General features: G+C 40.3%; 1 protein-coding gene across 3 annotated transcripts; it reads right to left on the reverse strand.

Moving 5' to 3' along the window:
- Window positions 1-25: 25 nt before the first annotated feature.
- LOC130168979 (apoptosis-inducing factor 3) lies at window positions 26-16,983 on the reverse strand. 3 transcript variants are annotated; one of them, XM_056375358.1, is made up of 20 exons: window positions 16,480-16,983; window positions 12,738-12,947; window positions 8,957-9,134; window positions 8,053-8,162; window positions 7,851-7,960; window positions 7,703-7,747; window positions 7,519-7,615; window positions 7,272-7,384; window positions 6,598-6,684; window positions 6,318-6,409; window positions 6,093-6,223; window positions 5,287-5,402; window positions 4,936-5,019; window positions 4,582-4,645; window positions 4,372-4,448; window positions 4,162-4,279; window positions 3,952-4,050; window positions 3,106-3,181; window positions 2,811-2,915; window positions 26-1,427 (listed from the first exon to the last, which is right to left on the reverse strand). In XM_056375358.1, the coding sequence occupies exons 2-20, from the start codon at window positions 12,766-12,768 to the stop codon at window positions 1,385-1,387; spliced, it is 1,776 nt and encodes a 591-aa protein (XP_056231333.1). In that variant the 5' UTR covers window positions 12,769-12,947; window positions 16,480-16,983; the 3' UTR covers window positions 26-1,384. The 3 variants fall into 3 exon arrangements, with proteins under 3 accessions (XP_056231333.1, XP_056231332.1, XP_056231331.1); XM_056375357.1 differs by having other exon boundaries at window positions 8,957-9,076; window positions 16,480-16,982; XM_056375356.1 differs by having other exon boundaries at window positions 8,957-9,170; window positions 16,480-16,982.
- Window positions 16,984-18,628: the final 1,645 nt, after the last annotated feature.

Raw genomic sequence — 18,628 nt, forward strand, 5'->3', positions numbered from 1 at the left:
AACGATTTTATAAAGCAGTGAGTGGTTATTGTTGGAAGACTTTTATTTCAAAGTTTTAGTTATAAAAATGCCATTCCAGGCGTCTCTGTAGGAAGAACAATGCTTTTTAAAATGCTGTGTCAGGGCTCAAGTATTTCGGGATCGTCAGCACACCAGGATGTAATCAAGCATCTGCTTCATATCCCAAAAGCACATTACAAGCATTTCTGAATGAAAATGAAAGAACCAGTGAAATTACAATAAATGGGAAAATATATATTAAAGCAACAAATTCATTTCTGCTTGCAAAAGGACCAATAACCCCAGTAAGCCCAGGCCTCAAACCTCAGTTCCCTGAGTTAGTAACAAGTAATGTCCCTATGGAGGTGACAGTAAAATCAAATCAAAAATAACCTTAAGCTACTATTGGATTTGTCTAAAGGAGTGATCTGTTTGTTAGAAAACACATGAATCTATTGTGCAAGCACTAGTGTACAATCAAAGTATGATTAGAATTTAATTTGTGCAGTCTACTAGCAAGGCAACCAAGGTATTTTGTAATCCTAAACATTGTAATTCATCACAAATTAAAGCTGCGTATGTGTGTGTGTGTGTGTGTGTGTGTGTGTGTGTGTTAGTGAGTCGGTTAAAGCTGCATTCAAGGTTTTGCTGAGGTGATTATGCAGTTTGTCTTGTTGCAGATTAAAGATTTATTTGCTGATACATCTACATTGACATATCTCTGTTTTGGGGCCTCTTTTTTTTTAAACTCCTGTTATAGTAAAGTTATACCATGCAGATCTAAGGTCTGTATGCAAGAATACAACCAAATCTGTTATTTAAAACTTAGAAAAATTCAGTTCAAATTGTATGTTCTTATGTTGTTACAGTGCATTCAGGATTATAGCTATATACAATGTTATTTGTACAAAAAAAATGCCAATGCCCATCCCTGGCTTCATATAAACAAAGTGTACAGGTAGATACATCTTGCAGCAGAACAGAGGCTGAAACCAGTATTGCTTTGTTGTGAAATATAACACAACATGATCATAAAAGACCTGCCAACACAGTGATTCAGGGTTTTCAGACCGTGTATGGCTCCGTTTGTGTCTCTCAGGAACAAAAGCAAGTTTCAGAGTCGTCCTCAGGGAAGTGTGTCTCAAACAGACACGGTCCTGTTCCCAATGTGTGTGTGTGTGTGTGTGTGTGTGTGTGTGAGAGAGAGAGAGAGACAGAGAGAGAGTGAGAGGGTGTGTGTGTGTGTGTGTGTCCGAGAGAGAGAGAGAGCGTGTGTGTGTGTGTCCAGACCGGGATAGCTGCTCAGTGTCTCAGCACCATAAGTGTCCATATTGAGGTGTCCAGTGGACTTTATCTGTGTCCTTTGGGACCTTCAGATGTGAAGTCATTGAGAGCCTTTGTCAATCAACCAAGAAATGTCTCCAGTCCTGCAACACAAAAAAAACAAAAAAGAAAAACAGCCCTGAGACACAGACACATGCAGGTTATCAAGTCGATAAGTGACAACTCCCAACGAGTGGGTGGTCAGTATGAGTGAAATGGAAAAGAGGAGAAGCTCATGTTTTTCCGTACTTGCCAAGTCGTGCTAACATCCTTCGATTTTTTTGGTTTGCATTATTAGAAATGAAAGACATGGAAGACATGGAAAACACTACAGTCAAATTAGACCAAAAACACAACGACACAACAGACAGAAATGTGTCCAACAACAGCAACATTATAACGTAGTAACACTTAAAACCACAGGTCCAGCGGTTCTGTAATAATATACTAGTGTAATAACAGTCAAGAAACAGTGATGTAAACTTTAAAAACGGTTCTATTAAAAAAGACTACTATATGTAACTTGGTACTAATAATAGAAAAAATGAATTTGTTCCTCGCAAAGCCAAGAGAGTCTGAACATGCAAACTTTCTGTGTGTGAGTATTTCAACAGATATGGAGAAGGCAACACTTTATTTTATCAGCTTTTACACTTTAGCATTTATTAGGAGTATATAAACAATTTTAACACACCACCATACACTGTAATGTAGGTGTAAGCAGATATAAGGACAGTTTAAATACTTATGAATGTATCTGTCAACAGCTATAATTCATGACTGGCTTGTGCATAAACAGATATTGAATGACAATATAATATTAACACTATGTTCTTAGTATTTTATAGGAACAGCGATGTTGCACTGTTATTGTTATTGTTATTTATCATCTATCTACTGTTTATACACCTGTTAAGGATAAAATTGAAATTAAATTAAAATAAAGAAAAAAGTTTTTTCAATGTCTGCTCACAACTTTAAGTGTGTTAAACGGTCCAACTATTACATGTTTATATACATCTGCTTATTAACAGTGAAGTGTTATCAGCAATTCTTTTAAAAAATATTACCTAATTATGAGCACTACACAACTGTGTAATTACTATATAATTTCTTAGTTCTTTCTTAAAAAAGCAAATAAATTCGTTTTTTCCGGTAATTAGTGCTAAATGACAGTTTTTTCCAAGAAATATTTACGGAAATTAGTGGGAAATTATGTTACCCACAAAATAAAGTGTTACCATTTTAGTTAAGCCTGCAAAAAAACAACTGCTGCTATTGCTTTACAGGAATCTTAGGTGTTTGCTTGTATAATACTATGTGTATATGTAATACTTGTGTAATACTTTCCATGTGATTAAAGTCACAAGCTCTGCAACTTGTCATGTTTTCTGTCAGAGTGATAAACATTTGTCAACCTGAGAAACATAAAGAACATAACGGCTATTGTGACCATGACCAGATTTAGGTCTGGGAAGCAGACTTACTCCACATCTCGTTTCTTAATCGTCTTTCCGGATCCTAAGACCTCTGCCACTCGGGATACAATGGGATCATAGTTCATGCTGGCGACAGCAACCACCTCCTCACTCCTTTAGTCCGACCGGAGGAAGAAACAATGAGAAATTATCATTAAACTAGATGAACACTCACAGTAAAAGATTATAATTAGTTCACAAATAGAATTGGAAAATAATGTATTAAGACCAAATGCATCTTTATTTTAAATATTCCAGTGTATTGTGAAGAATAAACTAAGAATCAACAGTAAATAAACTTTACCTGGTATAAAACGCTACAAATCTCAGCTCATCCAGATCTCCTTGTATAATGACATCATCAAATCCATCACCATAACCTTCACAAATAGAAAAAAAAAACCCAATCCAATTCAGGCTTAATTTCTTGATTTGTGTTTTTATTTTCAGTTGTACAACTAGATGGCAGTATTGTGGCAACGCTTCTTTCTCTTTCTCTCTTCTTTCTTTCTGCCCCATGAAGCAAAAACTCTTTAAACCTGCGGTTCCCAACCTTTTCTAACTCATGGCCCAATTGAAAATCTCAAAAATATTGGCGGCCCATGTCTGATCCCATAACAATACCAGGCCAAATAATGCCTTCTCAGAGCTCTTTTTATTTTAATGATAACAATTTGAACATTCAGGACTGAACTGAAAGCAGACATCAATTGTCGATTCACCATCTGCCTCTTGACTCTTTCCTTTTAATTCCTCCTGTTGCTCACCAGCTGTCCATTTTGATACTCCAGTTGTTGCCATGAATGTAATGTTTTAGCACGCAATCAGACTGAGATAGCAAACAAGTATAAAATGTGGTCCGGCGGCAACAACACAACAGTTCCTATCATTGGCTTACCACAGTGAAAAAAAAGTTATTTATAATTTTTTAGCATTTTTAAAATTTAATGTTCTTAAATATCAATTCATTTTCAAACATTTGAAAACATGATCTAAATAGATATATTTTTATTTCTTTTCACCAAAATTGTACCGTTTTGCAAATGATTTGTCGGCCCACTTGCAATACCTTCATGGCCCACCATTGGGCCCCAGCCCACAGGTTGGGAACCACTGCTTTAAACTAACGACAGGTGGAGGGCCTACTTACCTGCATAACGTATGGTCTTCCCAAACATGGCTGACCAGAAGTAAGGCACAGTTTTGATCTCAGTGGCTCGGCCCATAATGCTGAGCGCCGCCACCCTTCCTGTCAGTGAGGTTGAAAACATGTTAGCATGTACGTCATCACCGCAGTGAAGTATAATAGCCTTAGATATGCAGGTGAAATATTGTCAGATTTAATCTGTAACACACTCACCGTGTACATGAGCCATTTGCCAGTGAGGGATGTTCACCTTCTTGTTGTTGCGTGGCGGGAAAGGAAACATCACCACATCTCCTCCCGCAAAGACCCCATCAATGTTTGTCTGCATCATCTGGGAAAAAGTTTAGCGGATAACAATTATCAAGTTCGGGGATTTGGGATCATTTGCAGCTTTTTTGTTGAGCAGAGCACTTTGCAGATTACCTTGTTGACAGTGATGAAGCCCTTGGAGTCCATGTGGAGACCGCTCTGTTTCAGGAAGCCTGTTGCAGGAACACTTCCTGCAGGAGAGGAGACACATGAAGGAAGGAGGTTAAACATGGAAACCACAAATAGAAAGTCATCAAATGGGGAGTTTCATCATATGCTGTAATTATACGTCTCTGCAGATAATGAGGACACGTTTGTCATCACCTGCTCCGATGACACACACGTCTGCCCGCAGGACTTTTCCACTCTTCAGAACCACCTCTTTCAGCTGTGTATAACGGGAATTACATCTGATCAAACCACACTCACACACTCCTGACGAAGCAGACTTTGTGCCTCTTAAACTCTTAATAATAATAAAACGTGGGATGTTTCTTTTCAAAATCTAAATTCTGTTGCACATTGAAACCAAATTTAAAGGGTATTTAAAGTTGGCACACAATTCAAATGGCTTTAATTTTGGTGAATATTCTTATTTCTTATCTGGCTCATCTTCTTCGTTACATTAAACAGGATAGGATAGCACTTCTGAGCATCATGTCATGCTGTTTCTCTCACTTTCTGAATTCCTTGTCCATGATGGCCAATCATCTCGGACACCTCGTTCAACATGTAGAACTTCACCCTGTTTGCTTCAAACAGCTGCAAAGACAAGACACACCACAGCCACAGTAAACACATGAAAACAGTAAGGGGGGGGGGTTCACGGCTGGACTGTGTCTGCATGATCAATCACTGCTAATGAGAAGATTTACATTCTCCTTTGTGGGTCCTGCAGTATTGACCAGAAATGCACAATTTGCATTTTAACTAGTAAGTTTTTCTCCCTCTCAGGAAGAGTGCTGATGACAGTATTGTGGAGGTGCTTCATGTTCTGAAAAGCTTGATTTCCCAGGAGTGCGTACCTACCTTCATTATGGCTTTCCCTACTTTCTCCCCGAGAGCTTTTTTAAAGGGGACTGACTCGATCCCGATGACAGAGACCGAGTGGGCCTTGTCAGTTAGAGCTGCAGCCACCTCCATACCTGCCAGCACAGCAAAAAACAGTTAATGTGTGTTGCAGTTAATGTGAAATGTTTTTTAAAAAAAGCTTAGGGAAACACGAGTGAAGACGTAAAACAAATGCAGATTATTCCAAACAGAGCAGACAGCGGTCACTCAATGGTTAGATGAGACTGAAACATTATGGCTTTTGTTATCACCGGGGCTTGAAATTATCAAACAACTGAAGGTGAAAATTAAAAAAAATATCTGTCACCATTACTCCTATTAGCAAACTGAAGAATACAAGCAAAATGTCTTATTACTAAAAAACACTGTAAATGTCACGCACCTTGTCTACCAGCAGCAGAATTGGGTTTTCTTTTTGTTTCCATTTCAGCCAATTTTATTTTATTTCGTTCAAATCTCTATATTCATATTATAAATACTATATATTAGATTGTCGTTAATTTCATTTTCATTGTAACTGGATATAGTAAGGATTTCAAAGAAATAAAAAGTAAATTACAGATGTTCACATTCAGCAAATAACTTTTTTTAAAAAGGCTCTTCAGATCAGTCTTAAGTGTAATTCTTAGTGTGAATTAGTGTAATTCACATATCTTTCAAGTTTCTGAACCACTGACACTTCACTAACTCACTTTCTGTTTTTTTTCTTTGTCACCCACCTTAATCGGGACAAATATGTGTTTATAAATGTTTCTTTTTCTCACCAACAAATGATGTTCCCACAATCACAGCGTTCTTGTTGTTGGCCAGCCTTGCTATACTGTTAGCATCCTCGGGCGTCCTGAGGTGAAACACATTCCTGACGTCTTTGCCTTTGTAGTTCATTGGTTTGGGTCTTTCAGGCAGGAAATGAAAGCAGTCAGGTGTCAGTTTTTTATAAATGTATCTCTGCTTCTTGATAATCATGCAAAATAAAAGTGTTTCATTACTTGCTTCCTGTAGCAATAAAGAGTTTCCTGTACTCCATCCTCAAGCCGTCTTCAAAGGTCACAGATCGTGTTTTCACATCTATTGCCACAGCCTCGAATAAACAAGATAGAGACGCAGTCATACAAGTTTGATTTTAGCTCAGATTTCAGAATAAAAAGTATAAAACGCCGTCATTAATCATTAATTGAACTGATTAATTAACTGCCTTAGGCTATACCATTTACCATTACCCATCGTTACATCATTAACCATAATTAATCAGTCTTTACCACCTCTCACCTCTTTCTCTGTGAGCAGTTCAATGTCATGGTCCTGCAGGAAGTCCATGGAGCGCAGTCTCAGCTGCTCTGCTGTGCTGTCTAGGGACTAAGGGTGAGCGAGTTAGTGCTGAGCACATCAGTAAAAAAATAAAATAAAAACCACTGAATCCAAAAACCTTCTTCCTTTTCTTTTTTTGTCAACTTTGTTGCCAAGGTCAAGCAGGAACTGTCCTTCTCAATTTTTAAGCTAACATGCACGAGGAGTCCTTTCAGTGCTCTGAAAAAGGTGGGATATTTGAATATCTATATTTCCATGAACAGTGGGTAACTCCATCTGCTGAGGAAGATCATTTGGTACGATCGAAAGCTCCAGGGGAGGCACTGAGTGGACCAAGTCCAACAACGAACCAAGTGATATTTAACTGTCATTTGTAATAATAATAATCTATGATTATGATGTCAAATAAATCCAAAACAGTATTTTTCAAGCAAAACTCATATTCCCTCTGATCTATTAATGTCTGTTTCCTTCTGCTCAAGCCACTTCAAAGCTTTGCTGCTGTAGCTGTTCCCCAAACAGCTCCTGCTTTAGCACTACTGACTGAAGCAGCACCTCTGCAGTCTTGTTACATAACTTTCTTGGCAAAGTCAGTTCTGTCTGAGCTTTTAAGTGGTCGGGGTCTGTGTACAAACCTTACTCAGTTTAGGCCTGTCATAGGGAGGATGTCTGTCCATGGTGCACATGACGATGCGATCTGTGAAGCCCTCTTGCCTCAGAGTCTCTGCACACACCAGACCTGCCGGACCTGCAGACACATTCACCAGTTTATCAAAACAAAGAGGTAATTGACTGATATCAAGGGTTAAATGTGAGACATTAAACAGATAGAACTGCATCCCTGTTATAGAAATGAATGAGGAGGGACAAAAACACACTGACCCGAGCCAATGATGAGAACATGGCTGAAGCCAGTGCTGGAGTTAATGACTGCTGAACATCGAGCCATGGGCTTTGACCTTTTCTGTGACTGAAGAGCCTGGAAATGTTTGAGAAAGTTCTCAGATCAGTCCGGTGGTCGCTTTTATGTTCCTGCATAAATTCTCCACATTCTTTTTCTTGTTACCTGCTTGTTTGCACGAATGATCACCTTGTCCTTTTCAACTCTGACCTGGAGCAAACAGACATGAGCCATGGGTACACTTTCTGACGGTGCTTAGAGACATGATAAGGCAGGGAATGTGTTAAGAGACAGCACCGGCGGGGAAGGTCACCTGGAAGGTAGGCAGGCTGTCCAGACCGGGGAAGTCCTCGATGTCTCCTGTTGCAATGTTGAAACACGCACCGTGCCAGGGACAGCGCACGTGTCCTTTTGACAGCACACCTGGCATGACAGAAAATGGATAAGTCCGTCAAATGTATGTTAGTGTATTAATAAGTATATGTTAAAATCATGACCGACAACATATCACTCACCTTTGACCAGGGGAGCTCCGTAGTGCGGACACTTGTGGCCCATGGCCGAGAACTCCCCGTGCTCTTTGATCAACAAAGCTCTGCCACTTCCCAAGTCAACCTCTCGCATCCTGTCAAACACAGAAGAGCAAAGAGGTGTTGTGTGTTCTTCGCTATGTTTTGATTAAAACCTCCAAAGAAACACACAGAGGTCATTTTGACGCATCAGGACCACAACTTACCTTCCGCAATTCAGCATGTAAATCCATCTATCTAAGCTACGCTCTGGTAGCAACGATGAGTCAAATAACTTACAGGGAAAGTTCACTCAAAAACACCAAAAAAAGCAGCTTATTAAAAAACAGTGACAAGTAAAACAAGACTTTATGAAACTTTTGACTCTATGACTCCTCTCTATTGTGCTACTGTCATAGTACTTTTTAGTTTTCAGCATTATCCCATACGGTGGTTGCTGTTGAAGAACAATCACTTGTCTTGCTGTAATAGAGCCTGTACTGAACTTCTCAGTGTTTCCTGCTGGAAAGACTGTTTAATCCTGCCACTGTTTCTAAATGAATGCAAACATATATTAAGTATTTCTCTGCTGCAATGTCCTCTTACTAATAATCTAACATAAACACTGATGTGAATGAGTCTCTTATGAGTCGATAAAGGAAAAAATGGTTTATTTGTGTTTCTGTGTGAACTGGTCCTTTAACATATGAGCGTATTTCCCTCTGGATTCTTGAGCTTGATTTCACTTGAATATGTTTTTCAGTTGATCATCCTGGAAATAAAATTGGCGTGATGTGCATCATAAGGATACGCAACTGTTTAATTATCTCTGCCTGCATGTGTGCATGAGACTGTGTGCTCAGGGTGTATGGAGGAGAAAAAAACAAAGTTGTATTTTTCATATTCTTACTGTCCATTTTCCAGATCTTTAACATGACAGACCGAGGCCTCCACGTAGTCCCGTGGTTTGTGGTAGGGGGGGAGCGGGGTGGAGTCGTCATCAGAGCCGTGTCCCAGGGCCCCGTTAGGTCTGCAGTCAGCAAAGGGACTCGCTTTACCATTAGGTGACAGCCCGTCCACCTCTTTTTCTTTTTCCAGGAGAGAGAGTTCCACTTTAACTTCAACTGCACAACACAGACACATCTCACTAAGAAAATGTCTGAACACAAAAATGTCACAATGATGCTGCAAAGCTTTCAAATAGAAATCAGTTTGATGTCATATTTGCTACTAATTACCAGTGCATTATATTCCATCAATCCTCTGTTATTTTATTTCTGCCTGAAAGAGTAATTTGCCTCCCCCACAGAGAAACGTCTACAACATTGGGACGAATTGAGTCCGACAACTCCACAACTGAAACAAATGAAAGCAGGCAGCGTGTGAAGGGAGGACTGTCGAAGTGCACTACCTCCTTTTCTTTTGCTTTTTTCTTTTGCTTTGTTTTGTTTTGTTTTCTACCTTCTAATGAATACAGCTATCATTTGATTCTTCAACATTCAATATGAATACAGATTTTCTAAATACTATAAAAAACACACCACGACTGTCTTCTAAAGAGCAGGAAATCAATCAAATCATTCCTGTGCAGACATATTTTAATACTGTTGCTGTTCATATTAGTTTCCCCAGTTTTATGGTGCAGAAAATCCACAAAAATGCAGAAAGATAGCTCAACATTTTGCCATTAAATATTTAACAATTAACATATTACTCATTCTGTCTTGACCTAAATTATCTTACTAAGTTGGAAAATATGGTTTTGACAGGGTAATAATGCCTTTAAATGCAGTCATAATAATGTCCATTAATAATGAGATTTCTGTTAAAGAAACTGACATAAAGACAAAAAAAATCCATATAAGTACTGCTTTCCTACAGAGACAGTTAAGAAAACAGACTATAACTGAGTGGAGCATATTAATCTGTCTTTCGGGAGACATTCAGTTCTCCTTGATGACATGTGATGCGCTGCTGTCGGGTTTATATTTCTGAACCTTAAGAAAATGGTTGTGTAACTCCTTTTTCACTGCAGCAGGCTTTATCTGTTGGGCTGGAAAAATGTGCTGATCATCCGGTTCTTACACAGTAATCTGGCTGGAATTTTCTCCTGCTGAGCAAGTCTTAATTAAAATCAATGGAAAATCATAATAGTGAGAGCAATTGCCGGAGAAAAGAAAGAGAAAGCTTTCCACAGCTGAAGAGAATCTCTAGACGCTGCCGCAGTAAACGAGACATCACCACACTGACGCCTCATTTGATCAGCACTAAAAAGTGATCTGGCTCAGAACCAGAACATTTTATGTTATGCTTTTATTCTGATTTTTTCAATGTTAAGAGCTATAACGCAGACATTTTATTTATGTGATCACTTCACCCTTATGTATAATTTTGCAGTATTCATAAGCTTTCTACACATCTTCACATTTTTATGCAAATGAAGAGGGCAAAGTGCCATGTCTACGAGCTCTCCCTCCCTCATAGAGCCTGTCACCATGCCAATTTACTCCCACTTAACACTTCAATGTACACAGTAACTATATATTTACAGTATACTCAGTGGGAGTAATCTACATTTGTACTTCACACGCACAGTTTAAGGTCTCAGAACGGGCTGCTTTTATATTTTTAAGGAAATATGTGAATGTAATGTTTTTAAATCTAATGCTTTAAGACTACAATTCAAACCTATAAGTGACTCCAGCCCTGGACTGGTGACTGCCATGTCCTCCCTCGCCCAAATAATCACAAGTTGTACATAACCCAGAAAAATGACAAAATGACTCACTGTAAGACTGAGCCTGTAGTCACTGCCTACAGTGGATGTTGGCCTGATTTATTCACCACATCTCTCCTTAGCAAAGCAACATAAACATCTTTGTTTATCCATAAAATAGTATCACAAAAAGACCTTTTAGGAGGTGTGTGTATGTTTTACATTCAACAATTTGGATTTCAAATGTTTGAGAATTCATTTTGAACATTCACAAAATCTCTCCTCACACCATAATGAACCATAAATCATGAGGTGCTTGATCGAGCTCCTCCAGACATTATAGTAAAGCACGTGTATGGTAAACTGAACAAGCTTCCACTGTCTCCTCAAAGCGTCTTTATCAGCAACACAAGATTGACGTGACAGAGAAAATGAACTTACTGTTGGTGCTAGTGGCTCATTTCAGAATTCATGCCTATGAACAGATTCCTTGTGTGAATCTATAAATTATAAAGAAGAACTGTCTTTCCCACTGTATGAAAGACCACTTTAATAGATACTCCTGTCAAGTTTGATTTGTCACAGATGTTTAGCAGCTGGAGGTCACACTGTGACAGACACTTGGTCCTGACTGGCAGCAGCCTCTGTTCTGTCGTTTGCATCACACATCTCGACCCTCATCTTTCTCACTTCACCTCCACGTGATGCACTGAACAGTCGATTTGGTCTGAAAGCTTTTGTGTGTCACTAAAGATGAACATGGAGCAGCACAGTGTGCGATTATCACCTGCAAGACTGCATGATAGCTAATCCCCCGGCCTTGCTAACACTGAAATGGATCCACACACAGTGTCAAAATTTGATATTCATGTGTCAGTATGTAATCCTCTTGACCGAAGATACCACAGAGAGCATTAAAATTCCTCCCACACATAACGCTATAGTGCAAACAGAGGCGGCTGAGAGGACGTGTATAACAGGATTTGGAGGCAGTAGGAAGCTTTGAAAATGAGTCAAACTGAACAAACTGTCCTGAAATATATTTTTTAAAACACGTTAGTTATCACAACAAAAAAACACAAATCAATATTATCACTGTATTACACCTATATTTTCCTGTACCTCATCTTTACTACAACTACATGGACTTCTGTGTCAGTGTATGAAAACCTTTTTTTTTCTTTTTTACAATACACCAACAGCAGAGAGGACTTGCAAGAAAACACTCTCTCAAACCATCAGCTCTCTACATATTTAACATGAACTATTCATCAGACTTAAACTTTCATCTACAAACAGTTAACACTTCTGTCCAGGTTCAATCCTAAAACAAAATTCTAGCAATGCTGCAGATTACAGGCTTGGCAATAGTTCAATGTTATCATTTATGGACTTTCAGGGGAATCATAATGTGATGATTTGATGTTATCGTCTGATTGTTCTGCTAATGTCTGTTTCCCAAATTAATGTTTCGGAGTAAGATGAACAAATTGAGTTAATGAAGCGTCTGAGAAGGATATAAATAATTAAATATTGTTCATTGCTGTAAACATCACTTTGATTACAGTATTTTGTGGAGTGGAAATTTACATTTATATATTGTAATGTATATGGATAAGAGGAAATCTTGTGAGAATGGTTTCAACCGCATCGCGCAGCGTCCGCACTGGAAATTCTAACAGCAAGATGACATGGTCAGGGAGGACAAAATAACAACTTACAGCACTTTGCAATCCACTACCACAACAGCACAAGTAAACTAATCACCACAGAGGTGTTTCAGCAGCTTTTTGATCCCATTTTAACAAGGATTTAACATTACAGTTTGTTGTATTACAGTACAATATGCCTCTTTATCCTCACCTTCACAAGCTGCTATGGAGATTGATTGGTGCATGTTTCCTTTCAGACTAAATGAACCAGGGTGAAGGAGAGAGAGACAGATGGAGCGAGCATAGGAAAACGTGTTGGTTACCTGGTTTGGGTTTGGAGAAGCATCCTCCCATGGTGGGCCCAGGATCGAGGGACACCCAGGGAGAGGGAGGGAAGGGGGAGAGGGAGGGGAGGCGCGGTCAGATCCTCGGGCTGGGCTGCTTGGTTGGGAGGTAACGACAACACAGGACTGTGTGTATGAGAACCTGCAGGTCCAAGCTGGCCATCGCACACATCAGCTCCTCCACATAATCTGCATGGACAGAGGGAACGACATCGTCAACAACAACGCAAACACACATGCACACACACACACACACACACACACACACACACACACACACACACACACACACACACACTGATGTGACTCACTGGTTTACATGAGTGTAAAGTCTGATTAGGATGAGTCGTGTTGTCATGATATAAAAGGTTAAGATGTGTGTTTCTATGTTTATGTTGATTTTAAAGAAATGTCTGCTTTTTGACTGCTTTCAGTTTCACATCTCTAATCCATTCGTCTGTTTTTTAAGGTCCTGATTTATGAACAGTGATTGTATTTGTGTTATTTATCAAAAAAATTCCTGGTGTTGCTCTTAAGTGTCAGAAAGACACAGACTTCAAGTTCTGAGGAGAGCTATTCAAATCATTTGTGATGTGTGTGTGTGTGTGTGTGTGTAACATGTTAGTGCTTGTAAAAAGGAAGCAGTTGTGTTAATTAGGAACATTTCCACACACATTGTTACCTTTGTTCATGCATATTGCATGGCAAACCGTTAAATATTAACAGCGCTCCGACACCTATTAACTTTCTCGTCACACTGCACTTTAAAAGGAAGCAGGGGCCCCTTGAGTTTCAAAATCCCCCTTGTTTTGTTGCCACGTTGCCCTCACATTTCTGCCAGCTCTGGTATTTCACCCTCTCGTACAGTAGTTAGTTACTCACAGGGCACTGGCTGCTAGGATGGCAGGTATAACACTTGTGGTGCAATCCATCACCAAATTATCCTTTTGAGGTACAACCAAAAGAACTGCTTGATATTCTGAGCACATCTTAGCGTCCTTGAACTTCAGAGAAAAAAAAAAAGAAAAGTGTGCAGTGTTGAATGGAGCGCTGCATAGAAAAAAGTTCCTGAGAACAAATGAGAAATGGAAAGATCTCCTCTGACTGGTCCGCAACGCTGCAGCTGAGATTAAGTTGTTGAAGCTAAACTATGTATTTGTTTGGAGTGGGTGAAAGCAACTATGTACATTTACTCAAGTACTATACAGGTACAGTTTTGAGGTACATGCACTTAAATATATTCCTTTTATGCTACTTTATAGATTAGGTTAAAAAGGTTTAAAAATATCAACACACTGTCAAAAGTTAAATCAGTGATTCCCAACCTCTTTCATGACTTCTTACAGAAAGCAATGTGCAGTTGTGTCGCCTTGTTACATCTCAAGTGTCTGTGACTTGTTAGCAGTTCCACCAAAGAGACATTTTTCCCTCTAAACTTCCCTGATGGTTTCATGCAATATGCAATATATGCAATATTTTCACAAAAAACTGCAAATATAAGTAGAGTATCTTGTGACCCCTTAAAGGGATGTGACCCCTGAGCCACTGGAATAAACTCAACTAAGACTGAACAAGTTGTTGCTGAAACTAATATGAAGTCAAAATAAGATTTAACAAACTGAGCATCACCCACAAGCGAGAAAAGCCACTTTTTGGGCTGTATTCCTGCATTATTCATCCAAGTCTCTGTGCCAAGCACTTAGTAAACAGCCATGCTCACACAGCAGAGCCTTTGATGTTGTGTGTTTGACTAAATACAGAGAGCAACATGTTAAATCACTTTCTGCTCAGAGGGGCGGTGAAGGCTCATGAGGAGTGTCGCCTCACTCTCACATGCTGTCCCTTTAATTATTTGTCACCACTGAAAATTTGATGAATAACGAATTGGATCGCAAACAGCTCCGGCAAGTCCAAGATATTTTGTGCAAAACTAAAGTAGGTTAAGCAGATTTGGTCCTCACAACATATGACGCAGATCCCGCTCTCTCACTGTTGGGCCTGTCCCCAAGCAGTGCTAATAATCCTGCCTGCAAACAAGCTGTCAGTTTCACTCACTCCCCTACAAATGTAATACTTGTTACTGGAATGTTGGGGAGAATTAGCAAAATGCAGCTCCTGGTCGGTGGCGAGGAGGCCGATCTATAGACAGGCCGAGGGAGAAAAAACAGCAAAGTGGCTGCGCTCGCCTCCATCACTCAAAATTGGAATCAAACTTTCAACAAAACTTCTTTCTACGAGTGCAAACACCAATTGTATTGCTCTACATGATCCTCTCACAGCAGCATGCATAGAAACAAACCGGATCCTCACCAATAAACATCAGCAGCAGAGGAGCAGATGCCGCAACATCTACATAAAGTAAATGCAGTGGACATTTAATCAATTCTTGTTCATTACATGTCACTTTACAGCACTGCCTAGGCCCTGGACAGGCAGCACCACCGGGGCTAAAGAAGAGCTGCTGGTTTAGTGGCTCATTCACCTCCTTACAATCCAAATTGGTGATCTCTGTTTTAATTCAGACACTTGCTTGGTGGGTATGTTAACCTGTGGTTAATGATTAGGACTCTCTGATCCTCAGCTGATAAAGGACAAGTGCTCACAAGTCTTAATATCTGACCACGCCTCTTTCCTTCACTCAGTTCTCCTGGTTTGTGAAATGCAAGATAAGCCCAAGGAATCATCCCCAGATTGTGTAATACAATTGTTGAGAAAAAGTGCCCTCTTACCAGGCTTGCCTACTGTTGTCGTCTCGAAGGATTGAATGTAATGTAAACCATGTTTTTATCTTATTATCAGAGGTTGTAGTTCAGCTTTAAAAGGAATTCAGCAACAAAGTGTAGAATAAAATAATACATACTGTAGATGCCACGTGGCTGAAGACAACAAAGATGATACCATCACACCTCACTGTTTACTGACTTACACAATGGAGTTCATCCAGCAGGTTAAATCGAGCTGCTTAAATACATCAAGTTGACCCAAACCTCTGTATGTTATGTTTGTCTGTGAAGCTAAAGTCAGTTAACAACGGCACTACCGACGTGTGTCAGGTCATTTTGCTGCTGCTTTGAGCGATAACCTCTCCATGATGTCATGGAAAACTAGAATTGTGGTTTATAGAGGGGTGTACCCCCCTACAGAGGAGCTGTGCTTCCATACAACAGTTCTGCTATTGACCACTTTCTCAGTGCGCACACACACACACACACACACACAACAACAACAACAACAACAACAACAACAAATACACACATAGTTGATGTCAAAACCAATAGCAAAAAATAAAATTTGAGGTGTGCTTTGTAGCATTTTAATTTGTTTTTCAGCATCTTAATGAGCTACTGATGTATACTGACTATTAACAACTTGGCCAGCTCTGTAGAAGGAGTGTTTGATCCCGTTTCATAAGTGTGTAGCAGAACTGATCAGATTTGATACAAGATTAACAGCCTGCCATGTATCATGGCTCAGTCTTTTTTTGTTGTTGTTGTTGTTGTGATTTCAGTTATTACACTGCACCACAGTACATGGCTTTCCAGGGAAGAGTGCTGGTACCTGAGACAACTTCCATTCAAGTGCTGTGTGTGTGCACCGTGCACCAATGCAGGCAAAATCCACTTGAAGAAATAAGACAGCATCACCTAAACACACCGTGTTAATGGTAATAAATCACAAGTAGCTACATTTCCCTGACTGTAAAAGGAATAAATCAGCTTACCGGTGAGCATGGAGCAGGTGCACTGAGATCCTGTCAAACTCCCCGGTGCTCAGCTTCCCCTGCGGGACACGGTAGCATATTAGCACATGAGTCTCCTTACAGTCCAGTCTCTCTCCGGGATTGGCTCTGTCCTCTGGAGTATTCCCAGTCTGTGTGTCCCTCTGTACCCTCCTCCGCTCTCCTCTTCTGCCTCTTGATGCAGCAGAGGCTCTGGTGCGTGTGTGTGTGCGTGCGTGCGTGCGTGCGTGCGTGTGTGTGTGTGTGTGTGTGTGTGTGTGTGTGTGTGTGTGTGTGTGTGTGTGGGCGCGCGTGCGTGCGCACTGCCCCTTGCAGAGCCCCCCACCCCCCAGCAGCAGACTTGAGCCGACCGGTCGTGGGAGTTGCACTCTTTCGCTGGCCGAGCCTGAAAATGCAGCACGGGGGACCTTTGCCAGTTTCTCAGCTGTATGCAGTATTGATGGAGTTGCTGAGGGGATGCTAACACAGCAGGAATTCTCACCGTTCTCTGCTCTCGTCCTCCACCCCCCACCCCCCCACCTCTCTCTCTCTCTCTCTTGCTTTTCTGTTCAGATCCGTCCAGCCTCCCCTTCAAATGTCAAAGACCTGACTTGCCAGTTAAGCCTGATCAAAACCTTGCTACTCTCCCCACTGCACTGGCTGGTCTGACTGCCTACTTATCACACTGCCTGCTAACTGTGCATGCATTGTGCTGCATGCCTGTGCTGCTGCAGGAGTATCAGCTCTAGTTAAAATTCAGCAGTGTGACATTTATTGTATTTATACTGACCTCCCAGGAGACACTGAAAAATACTCTCCAGACTGATGAAAGCTGTAAATGTGTGTGCTACACTTCTTCGAGGGTGTGCAGCACAGGGAGAGAGAGTGAAAGTGCAGTTGGTGCAGTAAATCCCAGTTTCAGTCAGGGGGTAGGGTGGAGCAGGATTAAAAAGGTATACTGAGTATTATAGAAATGAGCTCCCGAGATATTTCCATTCCTTATGCTCCCACTGTGGGAGCAACTGTGCTTCTCCTTTAAATAACTGCTGGGACAAGGTCATTCACCTTATAATCTCAGATTCGTTTCCATGGAAATGATGACAGCATTGACACAGGATGATGATTAGGATGCAGCATCGAAAACTTTTACACTGTTTTCAGATTGCTGTCTCCAAATGAAATAACAAAGATGTTAAAACAATTATAAGAGATTTCCACTCACCACATTGAGTACTTGTATTTCTACAGTGTACTGACAGCTGACACGTGCACATGTGCTCCAGTGTCAGTATGTTTGTGTTGCTCTCTGCGTGTGCTCGAGCACATGTAAAAGCATGTTTGAGTGGATGCCAGAGTGGGCGGCGAGCACATGTACAACAAGATGAGTGATCAGACTCTCCCAGTGTGTGGAGAGGGCCGCCTTACATCACTCACACATCACTCAGTTTAATTGAATGACAGGGGGGCTCTGTTCTGCAGGGACCGGAGAGGGCTGCAGCATCCAAAAACCCAGATTAAGCGAAGCGAGAGAAGTGAATGTCATCATTGGCTAAAATAAAACAATCAACTGCCTGCCAAAATATTAATGTCAGAAGTTATTGGGGGAGATTCAAGCTGACTGTTAATTAGATTTAAACAGTGCCAGTTAAGCAAATGGGCATGTTAAACTCAACTGGCTTGATATGACACAAACTGATCACATTTATTCATTTATATTCATTATATCATTTAATAGTCATTTATTCTCTCAAAAAAAAAGCTGACACAAATGTTTCAGATCAGTTCTAATCACCACAATGTACAGCAGTACACCAAAGCCAAACTGTGCATTAAGGACTAAGAGGAGCTGATGGTGCCAAGTCTCTCCCTGAAACAAACTCCAACACAGAGGAGCTGCAGCACTGGAATGCATCTCCTGTTAATTTGGGTGATGGGTTGTTCCTGTTAAATCAGCCTACAGATAAATGGATTGCTTCCATGGTCATAAATACGTAATATTAAATGTTAATGTTTGCTTTTTGCATTGCAGCTTATTTCAAGAATAGTTCAGTCTGCACCACGGTGCATGTATACTGGTATACAAAAAGCCATCTTATCCTATATATCCACACACTGAAGACTTTAAAGGAATAAGAACTACTTCAGTCGCTCA

Source organism: Seriola aureovittata, chromosome 5 (genome assembly GCF_021018895.1).
Source record: "Seriola aureovittata isolate HTS-2021-v1 ecotype China chromosome 5, ASM2101889v1, whole genome shotgun sequence".
NCBI classification, from domain to species: domain Eukaryota; kingdom Metazoa; phylum Chordata; class Actinopteri; order Carangiformes; family Carangidae; genus Seriola; species Seriola aureovittata.